This window comes from Cynocephalus volans, chromosome 7, assembly GCF_027409185.1.
Source record: "Cynocephalus volans isolate mCynVol1 chromosome 7, mCynVol1.pri, whole genome shotgun sequence".
Classification (NCBI taxonomy): Eukaryota; Metazoa; Chordata; class Mammalia; order Dermoptera; family Cynocephalidae; genus Cynocephalus; species Cynocephalus volans.
In genome coordinates, this window is record NC_084466.1 from 161,372,969 (window position 1) to 161,392,322 (window position 19,354).

Genomic DNA, 19,354 nt, shown 5'->3' on the forward strand with positions numbered 1-19,354 from the left:
TGTGGGGCCCAGCACCAACCGTGGGCTTGGCTTCTCCAGGACCTGCTGGGCTCTTACTGCTGCAGCCATGCCCACCAGCAGCGGGCCCGCTTTTCTGCACCCTCCTTGATGTCAGGACCTAGTCTCTGGGGTTCTGGACCTGCATTCCCTGATGGCTGGTGGTGTGGAGCATCGTTTTGTATGTGTGTTGGCCGTTCTGTTTGGACCCGTTGCCAGCTTTGAGTTTGTCTTTTGTGATGCTCTTCTGCTGTCATTTGTATGGTGACAAGGAGGCAGGTTGCACCTTCCCTGTGTGGGAAGAGGGGCTGGGAGCCCCGCTGCAGGTGGGGCCGTGTGACACTCAGGGTGTGCCCTCCTCCTGTGGTCTGTAAGCACTTGCTCCTTGGCTGGCATTTTTTTCTTCATTAATTATCTAAAGTTCGGTCTTCCTGCTTTCCAGGACACTTAGAAGCATCAGCCGGCAAAAGGAAGGAAGGCCTGGCATGTGACCAGCCTTGTGATGCTGTTGTGTCTTGGGCTGTGTGTGCCGCGTTTGGGCCTGGCCATGACTGGTCAGCGTGGACCCCTTCGTTGTGGTCACTCAGAGCTTGGGTGGGGGTTATTCCTGGCGGGAGGGGGTGGGCCCTGATTTTTGTTTTTCTTAATTGTGGTAAGAAAACTTAACGTTAAATTCTCCATCTTAACCACTTTTAAGTGTGCGGTTCAGTAATGCTAAGCATGTTCACGTCATTGTTCAGCAGATCTCTAGAGCTTTTTCATATTGCAGAATTGAGACTCTGCCAATTACGACTGATCCCCTCAGTAGCTGGCCTTGCCTCAGCCACACGCTTTCCGAGCACAGTCCCACGTGCACCCCAGGTGGAGTGTTTGCACCCAGCGCCCTGTCCCAAGCAGCCTCTGCAGGTTTGGGTGGTCTGCGCTACCCTCCGATGAAGTGGGCTCAGAGTTGAGGGGCGATCCTGGTGCCCTGGGGCTCAATGGAGCCATTAGGGCAGAGGAGGGGCCTCAACTTGTCCCTTCCTCTTAAAGCAATGGTGTTTTCAAAGCTTGGACTTGGCTCCTCTGACCCTGACCGGGAGCTTCCTGGGGCCTGGGTTTCCGTGTGTGTGTGTGTGTGTGTGTGTGTGTACGCGTATGTGAGCGTGTGTGTGTGTGTGTGTGTATACGCGTATGTGAGCGCGTGTGTGTGTGTGTGTGTATACGCGTATGTGAGCGTGTGTGTGTGTGTGTGTGTGGTTTAGGGTTTTGTTGGTGTCTGTATGAGCAGGGTCGCTCATATAGAGCTGGGGTCCCCCATGCAGAGTGGGGTCCCCCATGCACGTGCTTCCACTGCCCACTGTGAGGCCATCCCATGGGTGTCTTCACAGAGGCTTCTGCTCGTAGCTCTGTCTGGGTCTGTGTCAGTGGTCTGACTGTCTTTTCTTTTTTCTTCTTAATTTACAGCCAGAAAACCTGCAGAAGAATTGGCTTCGGGAATTTTACCAGGTAAGAAGTACTAAGAGCACGCTCTTTCAGATTAGTTACGTATATAATAAGTATTTCTTTTTACTTCGGTGTTTCTATGTGAAGGTTACATTTTGTCTCTGTGGGGTACAGGCATGTGCTGTTAGCCGCGGGTCCCGGCAGTGCTGACTGTGACGGGGCTTTGTATTTCTGATTCAGATTCAGTTGATGTCACCATCCCTGGTGACCAAAGTCCAAGTCCTCCTTAGAGGTCGCTTTTCACATTCCAGCTCCCTCCTGGCCTGGAATTGCAAGGACTCAGGCAGGGGTCACACCTCCCCATGGTTGGTCTCTGCTGCATCATGCGTGGAGGCCACCGAGCGCTTGTGGAGAGGTCAGATGTGCGTATCAGGAGGGTCCTGTGGTCATGATGTAAGGACTGGACGGAGGCCCAGACAGGCAGCCTGGCCATCTCAATGGGCCGTGTGAGTCCAGGCAGAAAACGGGGTCGGGAGGAGGTGGGCAAGTTCACAGGCCCTCGGGGTAGTGCTGTTGGCTCTGTCTTCTATTGAACAGAAACATTCATGGAGCACCTGCGCTATGCTGGGTCCTGTGTCAGGCAGACGGAGTTTGCTGCCTTCCCATGGGCGTGCTCTAATGGAAGGGGCGGGTGATCACACAGGAGCCACGTGGGTCCTGTGGTGGAGCATGCTGGGGACCCTCGGTGGGAGGATGAGAGGCTGCTCTGAGGAGGGGCGCAGGGGAGAGGAGGGTGGTGGGTGGTGTTGGGCACAGCTGGGGTGGATGGATGGGCCCATGGGCCCATGAGGAGGCCAGTGTGACTGCAGCCCCAGGGCAACGATGAGGATGGAGTGCCCATGTAGATGGACAGAGGCGCCTGCATGATAGGGCTGGGCCAGGGACTGAGGGCACTTCATGTTTTCCAGGTTTCTTTGGTGCTTGGGTGGAGACAGGCTGGGGTACAGCCATGGTGGAGGCCCAGAGCCCTGTGGAGGCTGAGGTGAGGTGCTCAGCCTGGCCCTGGGCTTCCCAGCAGCTAGGGTGCAGTGGGGGGCAGTCGTGCTTGCCACCCCCGTGGGTTTTGCTGGGCGGATGAGCAGTTGGATGAAGATGGAACCTGGTGAGTGGCTGGACCAGAAGCTATGACCAGGAGGACAACCAGAAGGCACGAAGCGTCCCTCTGCCCTTTCGAGGGTCTGTATCCTGCCTGTCAGTGTTCCCATGCGCTGATGCCCCCAGGACAGAAGTGGATGCTGCTGCAGCCTTCACGGCACCCTAGAGGGAGTGTCATGTATGCACATGCACCTGCGTGTATGCCCAACAGCCACATGACGTGAGTGCCCTTTTCCTAAAGGGACCCCACACCTCCTCGTGTGGAATCTTTGGTCAGATGTGCAAATGAGAGAAATTTTTCTCCTTTTAAACACAAGATATTTATAAATGAAAAGAATAGATATAATGTATTAGAGGGTTGATTACAGCACATTGACCATCACCTGCTGGGCACCTGGCTGAAGGAAGAGACACTCCTGGTAGTTAAAGCTGCTCCAGCCACCCCTGTCCAGTGCGCTTGTGGCTTCCTTGTTCATTGTGCTTACATGTGTGTGTCCCTACTGGCAGTCCGCATCCCCAGACACACTTACCACATGCGGTGTGCCCCTACCAGTCGTCTGCGTCCCCAGACATGCTTACTACACGTGTGTGCCCCTACCAGCCATTCACGTTCCCAAACACACTTACCACACTTGTGTGCCACTATTGGCCATCTGTGTCCCCAGACAGGAGAGCGTTGGTGGGAGCGGGTTGCCTTGGTGGGGGTGGGTCTTGCTACATGTACCCTCAGGGAGACCACGTCCGTGCAGAGCGTTGGCCTCCCACACGACTTGTCAGCCTGTTGAGGGACTTCCTGGTGTTTGCTCATGGAGTGCTTTTTGTGTGTGACAGACCAGGAGCAAGACTTACCACATTTGTAGCTGAGGTTAGGATGGGCCCTAGTATTTTGGTATTTTCCCTTTGGCCTCTTTAAAAACTGCTGCTTTTTTCCTGGTTTTATTTTATCCTTATCATGCTTAACTGGGTCCTAGTAAAGCTGGGTGCTTCCCAGAAGGTGCACTATTTCAGGAGACACTTGGAGCGCCCTGGGGCTGAGCCCTACTCCCTGAGGGTGTGCCACAGCTGTGGACGGACACTATGGCGTCAGCGAGGCTCTCTCCAAATGCTTGGCCTCCCACACCAGGCGGACACTGAGCTGGTGAGCTAGAAAGGCCGCTTCTCCTGCTTTGTGGAGGGGCTGCTTAGCCCACCTGTGAACCACAGGAAAGGTGCCTGTGGAGGAAGCTCCTGTCCCCACCCTCCCGCCCCCTTCCCGTCAATGTCGTTCTCTGCAGCCTGGTGTCTTTCTGACACACGCATCATTTCCTGACCTCGCTCTTCAGAGGCAGGGACTCATACTCTGCTTCGAGGTCTGGGATCTCCCCAGGGCACACCCTGGGTCGAGGATTCCACCGAAAGCAGTTCATCTGGGAGCTGCAGGGAAAGCTGGTCGGAGCGGGCAGGGGAGGCTGCAAGCGTTGCAGCTCTGGCGCCCGTTCTCCCCTAGAGGACGTCTGGGTGACCTCCAGGTTTGCCTCGTAGGGACAGTGCTGCTGTGGACATGTATGTTCAGGGCTCTCTGTGGACACACACTTTCTTCGTCTTGGATCCATTCCCAGGGGAGAATGTGGGGCCGTAGAGTGGACATGTGTTGAAGGTTTTAAGGAACCGCCCAAGCAAGGGTGCCATGTCACACCGTGGTGGTGGTATTTCCATGGCACGTTTGGCGCTGCTGGCTGTTTATGCCTGAGCTCCCTGAAGTTGCTCAGTGCCCCGCAGCAGCACGCAGTTGAGGGAGCAGGCGTGTTGGAAGTTGTTAGCCCTTGTGCAGTTTGTTCTCTTTAACTGAGCTCTCGTTGGTGTGCACAGAGCCCTCTGTGCGCATCCACAAGCTGATTTTGGTATTTATATGAGCCAGCATTTTAGATTGTGACAGACAGATGGCCCAAGCTTGCCATAGATGCAGACGTTGGTGGTCTTTGCTGCGCCCTGCGGACAACCTATCCTCACAGGAGTGCTAGCAATGCCTCGGTGGCTCTGGGAAGACCTCCCTGGGGATGTTCTATCCGAGTCCTCATTGCTCCTGCACAGCTGCCGCACTTAGTACAGGTGGTGGGGGTGGGTGCTTCGGATTGAATGTGCCCTCCAGATCCACATGTTAGGAGGTGGGGCCTTGGGAGGTGGTGAGGACAGATGAGATCATGAGAGGGGGGCCCGTGATAGGACTGCTGCCCTTGTAAGAAGACAGACCAGGGAGCTCTCCCTCTCTGCCATGTGAGGACACAGCACAAGGGCAGCCCTCTGCAAAACGGTAAGTGGGCCCTCACCAGGAACCAAGCTGTCTGGCTCCCTGATCCTGGACTTCCGTCCTCCAGAACTGTGAGAAATAAATGTTGGTTGTTTAAGCTGCCCAGCCTGTGGTACTTGCTGTGGCAGCCTGAGCTGACCAAGACACGTGGATGTGTGAAGGCAGAGGGGCAGTCTTCACCCCAGGAGGCCCAGAGGCTCTACCCCTGTCTGAGAGTCACCCCCAGCTGCTGGCATGTGACCTTGGAGCCGGGCACTGTCCAGGTGTACCTGGAGGTCAGTGGAGTTGGCAGTGAGGGGTGCAGCTCCCCTGAGGCCTGTACCACCCTATATTAGTCCATTTCTGTTGCTTATAACAGAAATACCTGGAACACTGGGTAATTTATAAGAAAATTAAATTTTTTCCTTACAGTTTTGGAGGCTGGGATGTCCAAAGTCCAGGGAACATATCTGGTGAGGGTCTTGGTGGTGGTGACAGTGACCCAGGGGTCTCACAAGACAGAAAATGGTGGAGCAGTGGGAGAGAGACTCTCACGTGTTGTCCTTTTAAAGTCCTCAGAGCCACGCCCCTGACCACCGTTATTAATCCATTCACTACTGCAGGATCCTACAGTCCAATCACCTCTTCAAGGCCCCACCTTTCAATTACTGTAACAGGATTTGCCACCTTCAGCAGTTACAGTGGGAGCCAGGCTTCTAATACATGAACTGTGGGGACACGATCCAGTGACTCTGCAGCACGCCCCTGCTGGGGGGCGCCCTGAGACCCACTCCGTCCTCCTCCACTCACACCCCTAGTGCCAGCGCATGGCTCAGCCAGTTTGTTCAATAATTGTGAAAGGAGTGAGAGAGTGAAAGCTGAACAGAAGTGTCTTTCAGGAGGGTTATAGCAACAGAGGTAAGTCCAGTATGGCTTTGTGGGATGGTTGGGGTGCTGCGAGACTTGAGACAGGAGGCGCGGGCTGGGGCAGGTCTTGTGGGGCCTGCTGCACCTGTGAAGAGCTTTGCGTCTGTCCTCAAGGCAACAGCAGTCGCTGGCGCAGCACTGTGGGGGACACGGTCAGATGCTCGAAGACCTTCGGTTGGAATATGGAAAACAGTCAGAGACAGAGCCCCTGGGCCAGAGAGAAATTGGAGATAATGGATATTATCTTTATTGTTGATGTTTATTTAATTCAGTTGCCATTGTTGAAGAGTATGTTTAGGGTCCACTGTTCTAATTAGCAATCTTAATTATGCCCTTGGTGAAGGGAAATATAGTTAGCCTGAATTCTTTTCTGGAAATTAATCTCAAGCAGAGGACCTGGAAGCATGTCTGCTGTGACTGTGTCTTAGCTTCTGTGTAAGGTGGTGAATCCTTAGCTGCTTCCTGGTGCTTTGTTTCTTTTTTAAACAAAGCCCGTTGACATAAACTGAAGCTTAGACCCTTTCTTACCTGGTGGCGGCAGCATAGCTGAGAGCCCATCGTGGGCCCTGGGCACTGACGGGGTGGGCTCACGTGCTTGTGCCACCCCTCCTTGCTCTGTGCCTCTGCTTCCTGATGGTAATGGCGCATCTGGAGAATTCTGTAGGGGTGACAGAGTCACTGAGGGAAGAGGCTGTGAGACACCTGGCACTGGTGCTATGTGGGAAGCGCCCAGTCCCTGTGGACAGGGGACTGTTCCAGGTGCTCGCTGCACCATGGTGACCGGCAGCCGCCACCCTGTGGCTCCTCATGCACCCAGTCACGCGTGTTGGGGTGTGGGGAGCGCACAGAAGGAAGCGTAGCTGACGTTTATTTCCTTTCTCAATGGAGAAGCTTTTCTAAGCTCTGAACAGTGGATGGAGTCATAGAGGAAAGACTGATAGATTTGACTAAATACAGCTGACAGAGTTTTTTTTTAGGCTCTTAAAGTTTAAATGTTATTAAGGGCCGGCCCCGTGGCGCACTCGGGAGAGTGCGGCCCTTGGGAGCATAGCGGTGCTCCCGCCGTGAGTTCGGATCCTATATAGGGCTGGCCGGTGTGCTCACTGGCTGAGCGTGGTGTGGGCAACACCAAACCAAGGGTTGCCATCCCCTTACCGGTCACAAAAAAGACAAAAGAAAAAAAATGTTATTAAAAGACAGAGTACGTTTAAAAAAAATGACAACAGGCTAGTTTTAAAAAATCTCACAAAGAGCTCTTATGAATCATAGAAAAAGGTCAAAGTCCTGTCTTCTAGAACCTCACTGAGCACCTTCTGGCAGAAATATCATGTGAGGAGCCACGATGGCGTGGCATGTCTCATGCCGCTGCTGGGGAGTCCCCTCTGAAAATGCTTGGCTGTCACCAAGAGCCTCAAACTTGCTTGTGCCCTCTGCTTGTGCACTCCACTCCTGAGCAGACCTGCTGACCCTCATTTACACGCACAGAAGCCCAAGCCTGCTCTGTCCTGCTGAGAGTGCTGGTGGCTGCCGCTCGGCTCCAGACTGGTGGTGGCTGATTTTGTGCCCGTGAGAACCAGTATCATGCAGCGTTCAGTCGTGTGTCATGAACTTTTAATGATTTGGGAAAACAGCTTAGGATAAGATCTTCTCTCGGTACTTGAGGACAGCTGTGTTACATCCACACACATAGGCAAGATGGGTTGTGGGACAAGAGGCGATCTGTGTTCCCTGCTTCTTTACGTCCCTCTGTTCCCTCAATCCTGCCATGTGCTTTCCAGCGTCAGCACAGCTGCTGTGTAGGGGCGCATGCTGCTGCTGGGCCCTGTGCTAAGTCTCATGCCTGCCACCGTGCTGCGGCCACTCGCAGTGCTCCACTTGCAGATGAGAGCATCAAGGTTTATAGCGTGACGAGGGGTGCCAAGGCTGCGCAACTGAGTGGTCTGGTCCCAGGGTGTGAGCCCGCGCGCTGCGCTGAGGGGGCCCATGTTGCAGCCGGGCACAGTGCGGGAGGGAGCAGCGGCTCTCTCCAGGCATGCTGGTGCGGGAGGGCCACAGGGGTCCCCATGAGTCCAGGTGGAAAAGAGGGGTCGAGCCGTGCAGGGCCGCTGGCGCAGGGAGGGCTGAGACGCCCACAAGTGGTGAGGGTCGCAGAAGCGTTGCCTGTGGGGGGGCTCTGCATGGCCACACTGGCCGCAAGGCAGAGAAGAGTGGGGCAGACAGGGAGACTGTGAGGCGGGGTTGGACGCCCCCCTCCAGGAAGGAAGAGAGGAGTGGGCCACATTGGGGCACTTCAGGCAGGAGTGAGGCATGAAGACCCCAGGAGGGGAATGTGTCCTCCAGAGTTCCGGGCGCACAGCTGGCACTCTCTCAGGAAAGCTCCAGAGAGCTTGTGGTTGAGAACTGCCAGGCAACTCTTCAGAGCCCAGGAAGGGAAAGAGGAGGCAGACCTGTGCGGGGGTGGTGAGCTGCAGACTGAGGTTCTGGAAGATGCTGATTTGGGGTCAGGTGGACCCGATGGCATGGAGGTCCGCGGAAGAGGTAGAGAACTAGACTGCCGTGGTGGGGAAGAGACCATCCTTAGGGCAGGGTGGGAGGCCTTTGAGACTTGGGATCCCAGGAGTGCTATTCCCAGATTGGCCGAGGGGTGAGGGGCTCCCTTGCAGACCTTGCGGGTGTGCTCCCTGTGAGCTCGAGTGGCCCCGAGTGAGAAGGTGCCATAGTGAAACTCTGCTTGGTGGGCTGCTTTGGGAAGAAGGGTTCTGGAAGGTGCTCCAAGGCACCCTGTGCTGTGACCGTGAGGCTGTGGCCACCTGCCGGCCTCTGTGGTCCCTGTGGGAAGTGGGCAGGAGGTCTTACCCATGGCCCTCTGTTTAATCTGTTAGATCGGTTAGTGTCTGCCACGGCCCTCAATTCCATTTTGCCCCCACTGTAGCTGCGGGAAGTTCTGCTTAGATTAAAATTGATCGGTTCACGTGGGGCTCTGGTGTGCCAGAGGTTTTGCTCAGATAGAAACAAGTGCCATATTTCTGCCTCTTCCTGCCACTCCTTTAAAGAAAGCTTTAAAGAAAGCTTTTTTGCTTAGCTGCCCAGGTTAGTTGAGGACCAGGCTCCCCTGTGTTTGGGGGAAAGGCTGCCTCTCGCAGTCAGCAGAGGAGGCTGGCCATGGGTGGCCGGCTGTACCCATCCCACAGCTGTCCTGCCCACGCGGGGCCAGGCAGAGGCAGCTCGCTGACCAGGTAGGCCATGGACACTTGTAGCATCCACGTGCAGGGCAGCAAGGAGGACGTGCCTGCTGCCCACACAGCTGGCTCACTGCACCCTCGTCAGTTCTGTTGGTGTGTGCTGGGCTGGGACTTGCAGAGAAGGCCTCTGAGCAGGGGCACACAGCCCTGCACCCTGCAGATCACACACAGAGGCTTCCTGCTAGGCTCCCAGCTCCCAAGCATGCAGGCCTCACCCACCCCTTGTCACAGTCACAGCCCACCCTGAAGGGGACCTGGAAAGGGGAAGCGCCCCCAAGGCCAAGGAGGGCAGGGGTGTTGAAGAACAAGGGGCTCTCCAGACGCACTTGGTGAGTAGCCGTCGTCTTTTCCTTAGAAGAAATTCCCCTGCTCTGTCTGCGCCTTGTGCTGGCTATCTACTGGAATATTACTGGTTTGGATTGCAGGATGTAATTCCTTTTTTGGTCACTCCGATACTCGTCTTTGGAGGAAGCCTAACAAGGCCTGGCCGTTGCTATTTTTAGCGCCCACTCTTGGCAGTGCAGAGAGAGGGATGTGGCCAGGTCTGCTCTTCTTGCTTCCTGGGAACCGAGGCTGGCCTTCTCCCTGGGCACCTGCTCAGCTGCAGGAGAGGGGACATCGCTTGTTTGGCTGGCTGTACACCAGCCGGGTCATGTGTTCTGTTAACTCCCTGTGCTCTTTCTTGCCAAAATTTCTAATTTTCTTTTCCAAGATATTTTACTTGAGCCTTCCTATGAAGAATATAGTTCAAGGACACTGTAATAAAGAACCCATGTATTTTTATCAGCTGCCTCTTTTTTGTTAAGTTAGAAGCAGCTAATTTTTTTCTGTAGAAGAGTTTAGGTTGAGAAAATGTACAGCTCTGGGTGGTGACTTTCATCATTGTCCTGAGATAGAGACACGCAAGCTTCCTGGTCACACAAGTATAAAGTATTGAACAAAAGCTCAGACCCATGGGTGGAGGCGTGACTGTCCACAGACCCGCCTGGTCATTCGGACACTCTTCCCCAGTCGTGCTTTACAGAGGTGTGTTTCCACCCAGACATGACATGAATGCGCTGTCAGTCACCTTGGGCTGGCTTTTCCTATCCATCCTCAAGATGCCCCTGCTGCCAGTCTTGTTGTTTTGTCAAAGGGATCTTTACCCAGGATTGTTCAGGTTCCAGAGCTCCTTCCCGGCTGGGTAAGGCCAGCCTGGGAGCTGTCTAGCCATCCTGCAGCTGCTTAGAGTGCTCTGCCTGTAGCCTCCGTCCTCGCGGTTCTGCAGTGGGAACGAGTGCCAGGCCCAGCAGCCCCGTGTGTTCCCCACAACTTCGGCACACGTGGTGACGTCGAATGCCTGCTGCCTCCCAAGGCCTCATCTCCCCATGCCTCAGCGATGGGCAAGGAAGGCGTGCGTGGAGTGGTGTTCAGAGGGGCGAGGGCCCCGGGTGCGGGGTGCCTGCCAGGACAGCAGGACAGGGCAAGGCGGGAATCCCAGCCGGGTGGGCTTCTGTCCGCTGCTGACCCACCCCCATTCAGTGGTGAGCCGCAGCTAGCTCATACCGCTTGCCAGGGAGCCTGTTAAACGCAGCCATTATTGAAAATCAAATTATATAAAACTGTAATAAAGTAAATTAGTAACAAATGCCCCAGACTCATCACTTCCTAATTTCTTCACTACATTTTACTATTGTCTGTGGTCTTGGTTTATTTCTGTTGCATCTTCACGAGGGGGGTGCTACTTAATGGTGTGTTCCTGAGCATGCCCCAGCTCCACGTTCAGTGATGTCACATCCGTCTGTAGCGTGGCACTGGCCACGCCTGGGGGGTCCACACCACAGAAACGGGTGAGTCAATGCTGTGCACCGGACTTCCCCCGAGACTGGCTGTTAGACACTTACCAGCACGCCACTATGTGTGAGTGGGTTGAACAATTCTGTCTCCCTTGACCGTTGTGGAGACATCTGTCACCCAAGGCAGCAATTCCCGGGACGTTGCAGACACGAGCATGGGTCGCTAACTTGCTTTGTCAAGTAAGGCTGTTGCAATAGAAGTGTCACCGTCCTGAGGCTGCCTTTTGTAAGAGTGTGCTGGCTGCATTTAGAATCCTGTTTCTGAATCGTCGTCATCAGTAGTGAGCCCCAGCCTCCTCCACGTCTGTCCCTCTGTCTTCCCATGGTGGGTGGTGGTGCTTTTGTTCCCATGCCACTGGTACTCATGGCTCCGTCAGTGAAGTGTTTACATTTACCCTATAAATTTTTCCACAGCTTTACTCACTTTCAAAGGAAATATTGTCTTCCCGTTAACCAAAAATTTACAACAGCATGTCATTAAAAATTATCATCTTCTAATGGTATTTTGAATTTCTCATCTTGTGCAGTAATTAAATCTGTTTCAAATGGAATCTGATTTGTGCATCCAGCTCTGGTGATGTGGCCACAGACACCTGAGCCTGCCACCTTGTTCCCACTGGAGCTGAGAACAGACGTGTTTTCAAGCTGAGTGCCAGAGCAGGGTGCTCATGAGAAACATCAGTGCCTCTTTCCTCCCTTGCCTTGCCATCGAGAAACCGGGAACCATCAGGGACTTGAGAGAAAGCCGTTGTTTTTCCACCATTCATATGTACTCACTGTGGACCGTCTGGTGGTGGTTTCTGGCTCCGATCCAGGGCTCTGACGGGGACCATCGTTGCTGGCCAGTGTGACCTGTTTTTTGGGTTTCCAGTTTTGTTCCCATTGAGTTAAACAATGAGCATGTTCAGCACGATTTTTTAATGATGAATTTGAAACCTATGTAAAAGTAGAGAGCATAGCGGAGTGCGTCCCCAGTGCCCCTCTCCCAGGTTCAGCAGGTAAGCTCCGGGCCCTTCGTGTTTCAGGTAAGCCTCCGCCTGCTCCTCCCACCTCTAATCTTTTTTAAGCAGGAATATTTCAGTAGTTACCTGCAGAAGAATTAAAAAACCCCATACAACAGTATCATTATTACATCTAAATAGATGGAGAATAATTCCGTCCTGTTCCATATCCAGTCAGTATTCAGATGTTCTCAATTGTCTCATAAGGTTTTTTTTACAGTTTATATGTTAAAATTGATTGATATTTTGGTAGAAATTAAAATTTTTTGTACCGAGGTATAACAGACATACAGTAAACTTTGCTTATTTGAAGCGTACAGCTTGAAGAGTTCTGATGTAGGTCTGTACCCTTGAAACTGTCACCATGCTCAAGACAGTGACGGTCGCCTCCCCCTCAGAAGGTTGCTGGTGCTGCCGGGGAGCCCCTGGCCACTGCCGTCGGGGAGCCCCTGGCCACTGCCGTCAGGCAGCCTCTGGCTTGCTTCCCGTCACTCACGATCATGAGTTTGCATTTCCTACAACTTTTTGTAACTAGGATCAGATGATTTGTTTTCTTTTTCTTGTCTGGCTGCTTTCACTCAGCCTGACTTTGGTTCCCTTTGGTCAGAGAACAGCCTCTGCGATTCAGCCTTTTGAAATTCATTAAGGCTTGTTTCGTGGCCCAGCGCACAATCTTTCTTGGTGAGTGCACCATGGAAAGGAACATGTGTCTGTAGTCGTTGCATGTGTTGCTCTGAAACGTCCCAGATGGAGGTGCATAGTGTGTGTGTGTGTGTGTGTGTGTGTGTGTGTGGGTGTGTGGGTGTGTGGGTGTGTGGGTGTGTGGGTGTGTGGCGGGGGGGGGTCTAGAGCTCTCAGGTGCTGAGAGGACATTAGAGTCTCTTGCGGTGGCTGTGGGATTGTCTGTTTCTCCCTCGTCCTGGTGTGTTTTGTGTTGTCAGCCACATCTCGTGTGGTTGTGCTGTCTTCCCAAGAATTGCCTCTGATCATCGTGAGATGTTTGCTTCGTCTCCTGAAGTCTTTGGTCTCTCACGAATGTAGCCACCTGGACTTTACAGGCCTGCTGTCTACACTGTGCAGTCGGCCTTCCACGTCCATGGATTCCACATTGTGGATTGGAAATTTTCAAGGAAAAAAAAACACAGTATAACAATGAAAAATACAAATAAAAACAATACAGGATAACAGCTGTTTACATGGAATTTACATTGTATGAGGTGTTATAAGTAATCTAGAGATGTTTTAGAGTAGGGTGGATGTACACATCAGGGACGTGAGCGTCGTGGATTTTCGTATCCACTGGGGAAGGGGGTGCTGTCCTGAAGCCAACCCCTTGCAGATACGGAGGGGCAACTGTGTATCTTTTTCTATACGTTGACTTTCAGTCTGTGTCTTTATGTTGGAAGTGTCTCTTATAGGCAGCATGCACTGTAATCTTGTTCTTTATCTACCCTGCGATGCCCTGACTTTTAACTGGAATGTCCAGTCCAGCACTGTGTAGCAGAACTTTGTGATGGTAGAAATAAATGTTCCTTTCTGTGCTGTCCAGTGTGACGGCCACTGGCCACGTGTTGATGCTTGAAATGCATTCAGTGGCACCGAGGAGCTGAGTCTTTAAGCATTTATTTAACTTTAGTCTGTGCGGCATGTGTGCCTGGTGGTCACACTGCACTGTGTGCTGCAGGCCATTGACATTTCGTGTAGCTGCTGATGTGGTTGACGGGCTCTGCTGTTCTATTGTTAGTGTTCTGTTCGTATACTCTGGCTTTTGATCCTTTGTTTCTCTATTTCTCCTTTCATTTGGATTACCTGAATTTTTTTTTTTTGCATTCTATTTTATCTATTGGCTGCTTGCCTTTTCAAAAATATTTTTAAATGGTTACTTTAGGTTTACGACATGTTTCACGATCTACTAAAGTGAATATCATACTACTAGATGTGCAGTGTTGAAATCTTGAAATCATGCAGGTTTGTGCATGTCTTATATGTTATATCTATGTGCACTGAAAACCCAATAGGCAATGTTATATTATAACTGTCGCTTTAAACTAGGGGTCAGTAAACTATACCCCCTCCCCCACCCCCAGCCACATCCAGCCTGCTGCCTGTTTTCATAAATAAAGTTTTATTGGTGCACAGCCCTGCCCAGTCTTTTCTGCATTGTCTGTGGCGGCTTTCGTGCTGCAGTGGCAGAGACTGTGTGGCCTGCAGAGCTATTTATGGAAAAGAACCTGTCCTGCTTGAGTAGATTCCTCAAAAAAAGGCTGATGGGGACAGAACTTCCTCAGTCTTTGTATGTTGAAAACTGCTTTTCCATAGCTTTGATATCTGAAGGACACTTGGCTGGGTACCAAGTATAAATCCTTGGTTTATACTTTATTTCATGAGATTTTTAAGAAGACTTTGAAAACGATATTCTATCGCTGCCTTAGTTTGTATGTTGGTTTTGAAAGCTCGGTGCCTGTCTAATTCTTTTGACTTCATTGTTAATTGATCTTTTTACCTGGAGGCTTGGAGATTTTATCTTTATCTTTGAAATCTAATAGTTTTCCTAGGATGTGTTTTGGAATTGATTGTTTGGGGTTAATTTTCTCAGGTACTCAGTAGGCTTTTCAGTGTGTATGCTCGGGTCTTTTTCTTTTCCTTTCCTTTGGCAGCTGGCTGGTACAGGGATTGGACCCGCTCATTGAAAACCCTCCTTGGATCACATTTCAAGCGTCGGTTCTGTCCCGCTGTTCTGCCTTCTTTGGGGTAGCGTGCCCGTGCTTCCCCGCTTGCCTGTCTCCCATTCTCACTTTCTCGGTTGATTTTTCTGGCTTTATGCCCCTGTTGAATTTTCCTTTCACTTGGTTCTCCCTGGTGTGCTGTGCGGTTAGTTCTTCCTCTCTGTGGCTGTTGAGCCTTTTTCTTCCATCTCTGTCTTGAGGTTGGTCAGTGCTTTCTTTGTCTCTCTGTCTGTCTGTCTGTCTGTCTCTCTCTCTGTCTCTCTGTCTCTCTGTCTCTCTCTCTGTCTCTCTGCCTCTCTGTCTCTCTCTCTCTGTCTCTCTGTCTCTCTCTGCCTCTCTCTGTCTCTCTCTGCCTCTCTCTGTCTCTCTCTCTCTGTCTGTCTCTGCCTCTCTCTGCCTCTCTCTGTCTCTCTCTCTGTCTCTCTGTCTCTCTCTCTGCCTCTCTCTCTGTCTCTCTCTGTCTCTCTCTCTGCCTCTCTCTGCCTCTCTCTGCCTCTCTCTCTCTGCCTCTCTCTCTGTCTCTCTGCCTCTCTCTCTGTCTCTCTGTCTCTCTCTCTCTCTGTCTCTCTGCCTCTCTCTCTGTCTGTCTCTGCCTCTCTCTGTCTCTCTCTCTGTCTCTCTCTGTCTCTCTCTCTGCCTCTCTCTGCCTCTCTCTGCCTCTCTCTCTCTGCCTCTCTCTCTGTCTCTCTGCCTCTCTCTCTGTCTCTCTGTCTCTCTCTCTCTCTGTCTCTCTGCCTCTCTGTCTCTCTCTCTCTCTGTCTCTCTGCCTCTCTCTCTGTCTGTCTCTGCCTCTCTCTGTCTCTCTCTCTGTCTCTCTCTGTCTCTCTCTGCCTCTCTCTGCCTCTCTGTCTCTCTGCCTCTCTCTGCCTCTCTGTCTCTCTGCCTCTCTCTGTCTCTCTGTCTCTCTGCCTCTCTATCTCTGTCTCTGTCTCTCTCTGTCTCTCTGTCTGTCTCTGTCTCTGTCTCTGTCTCTGTCTCTCTCTGTCTCTGTCTCTCTGCCTCTCTGTCTCTGTCTCTGTCTCTCTGTCTCTGTCTCTCACTGTCTCTCTCTCTCTGTCTCTCTGCCTCTTTCTGTCTCTCTCTCTGTCTCTCTGTCTCTCTCTCTATCTCTGTCTCTGTCTCTCTGTCTCTCTGTCTATCTCTCTGTCTCTGTCTGTCTCTCTCTCTGTCTGTCTCTCTCTCATCCGTTTCTACTTCAGGTTTGCGTGTCTGATTCCAGGTGGTTTTTCTTATTCTCAGATGCTTCTTTTGAGTACATTTAACTCTGTGTGCAGAGTAGACTTTAATTTTACTCTCCGTGGTGGTTTTTCTGGGGTGGAGGCGTTTTCTCCAGAGCGTGTGTGTGTGAAATTTTGTTTCCTTGTTTTCCTACGTTGGCTTTGTAGGGACTTTCTGAGCATTGGTTCACTTTCAGTGGTACTGCAGGGTGTTTTACGAGATTCCAGTTCAATAGCACCCTCTTCTGTCCGGCTCGCAAGCCCCGGTGCCTCGGCTGCTGTGAGTTTGCTTTCTGATGATGGGCAGAGGGCTGGCTGTCCGTTCTCTGGTCTGATGATTGTCTTTTTGACTTCCACCCGTTTCCTCTCTCTCCTTTACCACTTAGTTGCCCAGGCTGCTTCTCCCTCTTTTTTATCTTTTTGTCTTCTCTGGAAGCAGCGCTCCACATGTGCCTCCTGGCCGTATCCTAGTCTGCCACCAGCGCCTCCATCCTGTGTCCCCAGCTTCGTGGTCCGCCTTCATGCATCGCACAGCCTCGTGCCGGGGACAGGAGCGGAGGACGCGAGCATACATCCCTCACGGTTATTTTGTGGTTTCCACGTCTCTTTGAGCTGTACAAGGCTGTCGTTTAGGTGATTCTCTCTATATCAGTATAATTACATATTATCTAGTTTATGTGGTTTATACATTATATACATAATATGTATTTAAATAGATGCATATATATAAAATGTGAGTATGTTTTACTATATGTAAAATTGGGGGAGCAAGTATTTGGGGGGTAGGCTGTCTTCAGCTTCCCTGGAAGGTCCTTGTACATCTTTTAAAGAAGCTAAGAAGAAGAAAATAACCTTCTCCATTTACCCAGATACTTCCCATGTTTGCTGCTTTTCCTTCATTCTTGAAGGTCCAGGTTGCCCCAGGCATCTCTTCCCTTCGCTCTTAAGAGCAGTCTTTAGTGTGGAGCTGCTCTGCTGGCGAAAGATTCTGTTGGTTTTGTTGTGTATGAAAATATTCTTACTTTGCTTTCATTCCTGAAGGATGTTTTCACTGGACATTGGCTTCTGGGTTGACTTTTTTCTTCTGTTCTTTCAGTGCTTTAGAGACGTTTCACTGTCTTTTGGCCTCCAAATGCTCTTATGGGGAATTCATGATAATTTGAGTTCTTATGCTCCTGTATGTATTGTGGCTGGTTTTATGATCTTTATTTTTGGTTTTTATCAGTTTGACTATGATGTGACTGGATATGATTTTCTTTGCGTTTATCTTGCTAGGCATTCACTGACGATCTAGAACCTTCAAGTTTATGTCTTTCACCAAATTAGGGAACACTTTGGCTGTTATTCTATCAAAACTTTTTTCCTGCCCTAATCCCTTTTTTCCCATCCTTCTGCGATTCCGATTCCAATTAAGCATATGTTAGACCTTCTGGCATTTTCCCACAGGCCCCTGAGGCTCTGTTTGCTTTGGCTAAACCTTTTTTCTTTCTGTTCTTTGGTTTTAGTATTTCTGTTGATTTATCTTCAAATCCACTGATTTTTTTTTCTCTGTCATCTTCATTTCTCCTTCAGTCCTTTCAATAATTTATTTTCCAATATTGTATATATTTTTTAGTTTTTAAAATTTCCATTCATTTCTCTTTTGTAGTTTCTGTTTCCCTATTGAGGTTTTCTATCTTTCATTTCAAGAGCGTCTACTTTTATCTCCTGGACCTAGTTACAGTAGCTGCTTTAAAGTCTTTCTCTGATATGGCCAGCACCATGTCAGGTTAGTGTTGACATGTGTTCATCATCTTTTCCGTTGATGGTGGGTCATATTTTCCATATCCTGAGCAGTTTGGGTCGTGTCCTAGTCATTGTGAATGCAGTGCTGTGTAGACTCTGGGTTTCTGATCGTCTCTGTTAGCGGAAGTTCACCCTGATGGGTTCAGACCACAAGCTCTGTCCTGCCCTCTGTGGGGGGTGGGCAGATCTCACCTCGGTTCTCAAAGCCTTCACTCTGCTGCTAAGTCTGCCCCACACCTGCATGGTTCAGGGTCACACTGAGACATGAGTGGGTTTAGGCACAGACTTGGAGGTCCCTTTTCTAGCTCTCTGCCCTCCGGGATTCCCTCTGTACTCTCCAGCCTGCTTTGGCTTTTTTCGTTGTTCTTTTGGCCAGGAAGATGGTGGGCTTCCTTCTGGAGTTTGTGGGGTCTGCACTCTGCTGCTTCCCCCAGTGTGGCTCCACCGCAGGCAAAGCTGTTGGAAGGAAGGAACTGTGTGGGTCACTCTCCAGGTTTGGTCCCCTCCACGGTCTGCCTGCTTGCCACTTCTCAGAGCCCTCGGGGGGAATCTGCTTTGTTTTCAGTGTGTAGTCGTCCTCAGTGGGAGGGTTTGGCTCGGGGCTCATGCTTACCTGCAGAAGCGAGCTCCTGCTGATGGCTTTGTGAGCCACGCAGGCTGGTATGTCCCTGCACATCTTCATTCCTCTCGGCTCCTTCTGTCGTTCCTTGTCCCTGCAGCAGTTGACCTGCTGAAGAAGCCCAGGTGTTTCCCCACAGTGTTTCTCATGGTCTTGCTGCTGTGGCGCCCTGTGGTGGTGCATAATGCGTCTGACTCCCCGCATCCTGCGAGTGGTGTCCTCCAGAGCAGACCTGGGCTCACCTTGCTCACCAGAACGCTTCGTCTGTGGTGCCGCGCGCGCCCAGCAGGAGGCACTCTCTCCCTTTCTCTGTCCGCCTGTGTCTCTCCTGTGAAATCAGCAGCCGTTGATGGTCACTGTGTGGGTTTGTTTTCTCATTCAGATTGTAAAGGGCTGTGTTCTAATGCCACTGTTCCTTCTCGTTAGTCGATGTTCGGGATGTGTCCGGGAAGAAGGCTTGCCCGCCTCTGTTCGTCTTCCAGAGATACACATTGTCTAAGAAAGGCAGGATGAATTCCTGCTTCTTTCTCTTTACTCACCAGAGTTCCAAAGAAAGTCCTAATTCAGAGTAATGTCCTGATTTCAATAGGTGGGAGTCTTTAGTGTCATTACATATTCACGTATTTTTTGTTTTGGTCCATTCTAGACTGTAATAGCTTACCCTAGATGGAGCTTATAATGTCAGGTGAGGGTACAGTTCTCATATGCAATAGTTAATCTGGCTTCCTGGTAGACATAGTCAGACGTCTCCCTTCGCCCGCACCTGCTGGGCGTGATTACCTGCTGCCAAAGGACAGAGTTTTCTTTCTTCTTTTCTTTTTTTTTAAGATGACTGGTAAGGGGATCTTAACCCTTGGCTTGGTGTTGTCAGCACCACGCTCACCCAGTGAGCAAACCGGCCATCCCTATATGGGATCTGAACCCGTGGCCTTGGTGTTATCAGCACCGCACTCTCCCAAGTGAGCCACGGGCCGGCCCCGAAAGGACAGAGTTTTCTGAACTTGGTCTTTGACCCCAAGCCAGTCTATTTAATAAAAGCTTCAAATGGAGCCTTTTGTTGTAGGTGAAACGTGTGTGTGGAGATTGTTTGGTTTGTGGGTGCAGAGGAGCGATAGCGTCATTTCTGTCATTCAGCGCTGTGGTCTCTCCGTAAGCATTC

At 51.2% G+C, this 19,354-nt stretch overlaps 1 protein-coding gene across 1 annotated transcript in view; it reads left to right on the top strand.

Annotated features, from left to right (window-relative positions):
- Positions 1-19,354, top strand: part of INPP5A (inositol polyphosphate-5-phosphatase A) — a 219,460-nt gene that overhangs the window by 60,495 nt on the left and 139,611 nt on the right. Inside the window, exon 2 of the mRNA XM_063102348.1 lies at positions 1,444-1,485. Coding sequence (XP_062958418.1) covers positions 1,444-1,485 — 42 coding nt within the window. The remainder of the gene's footprint in view (positions 1-1,443; positions 1,486-19,354) is intronic.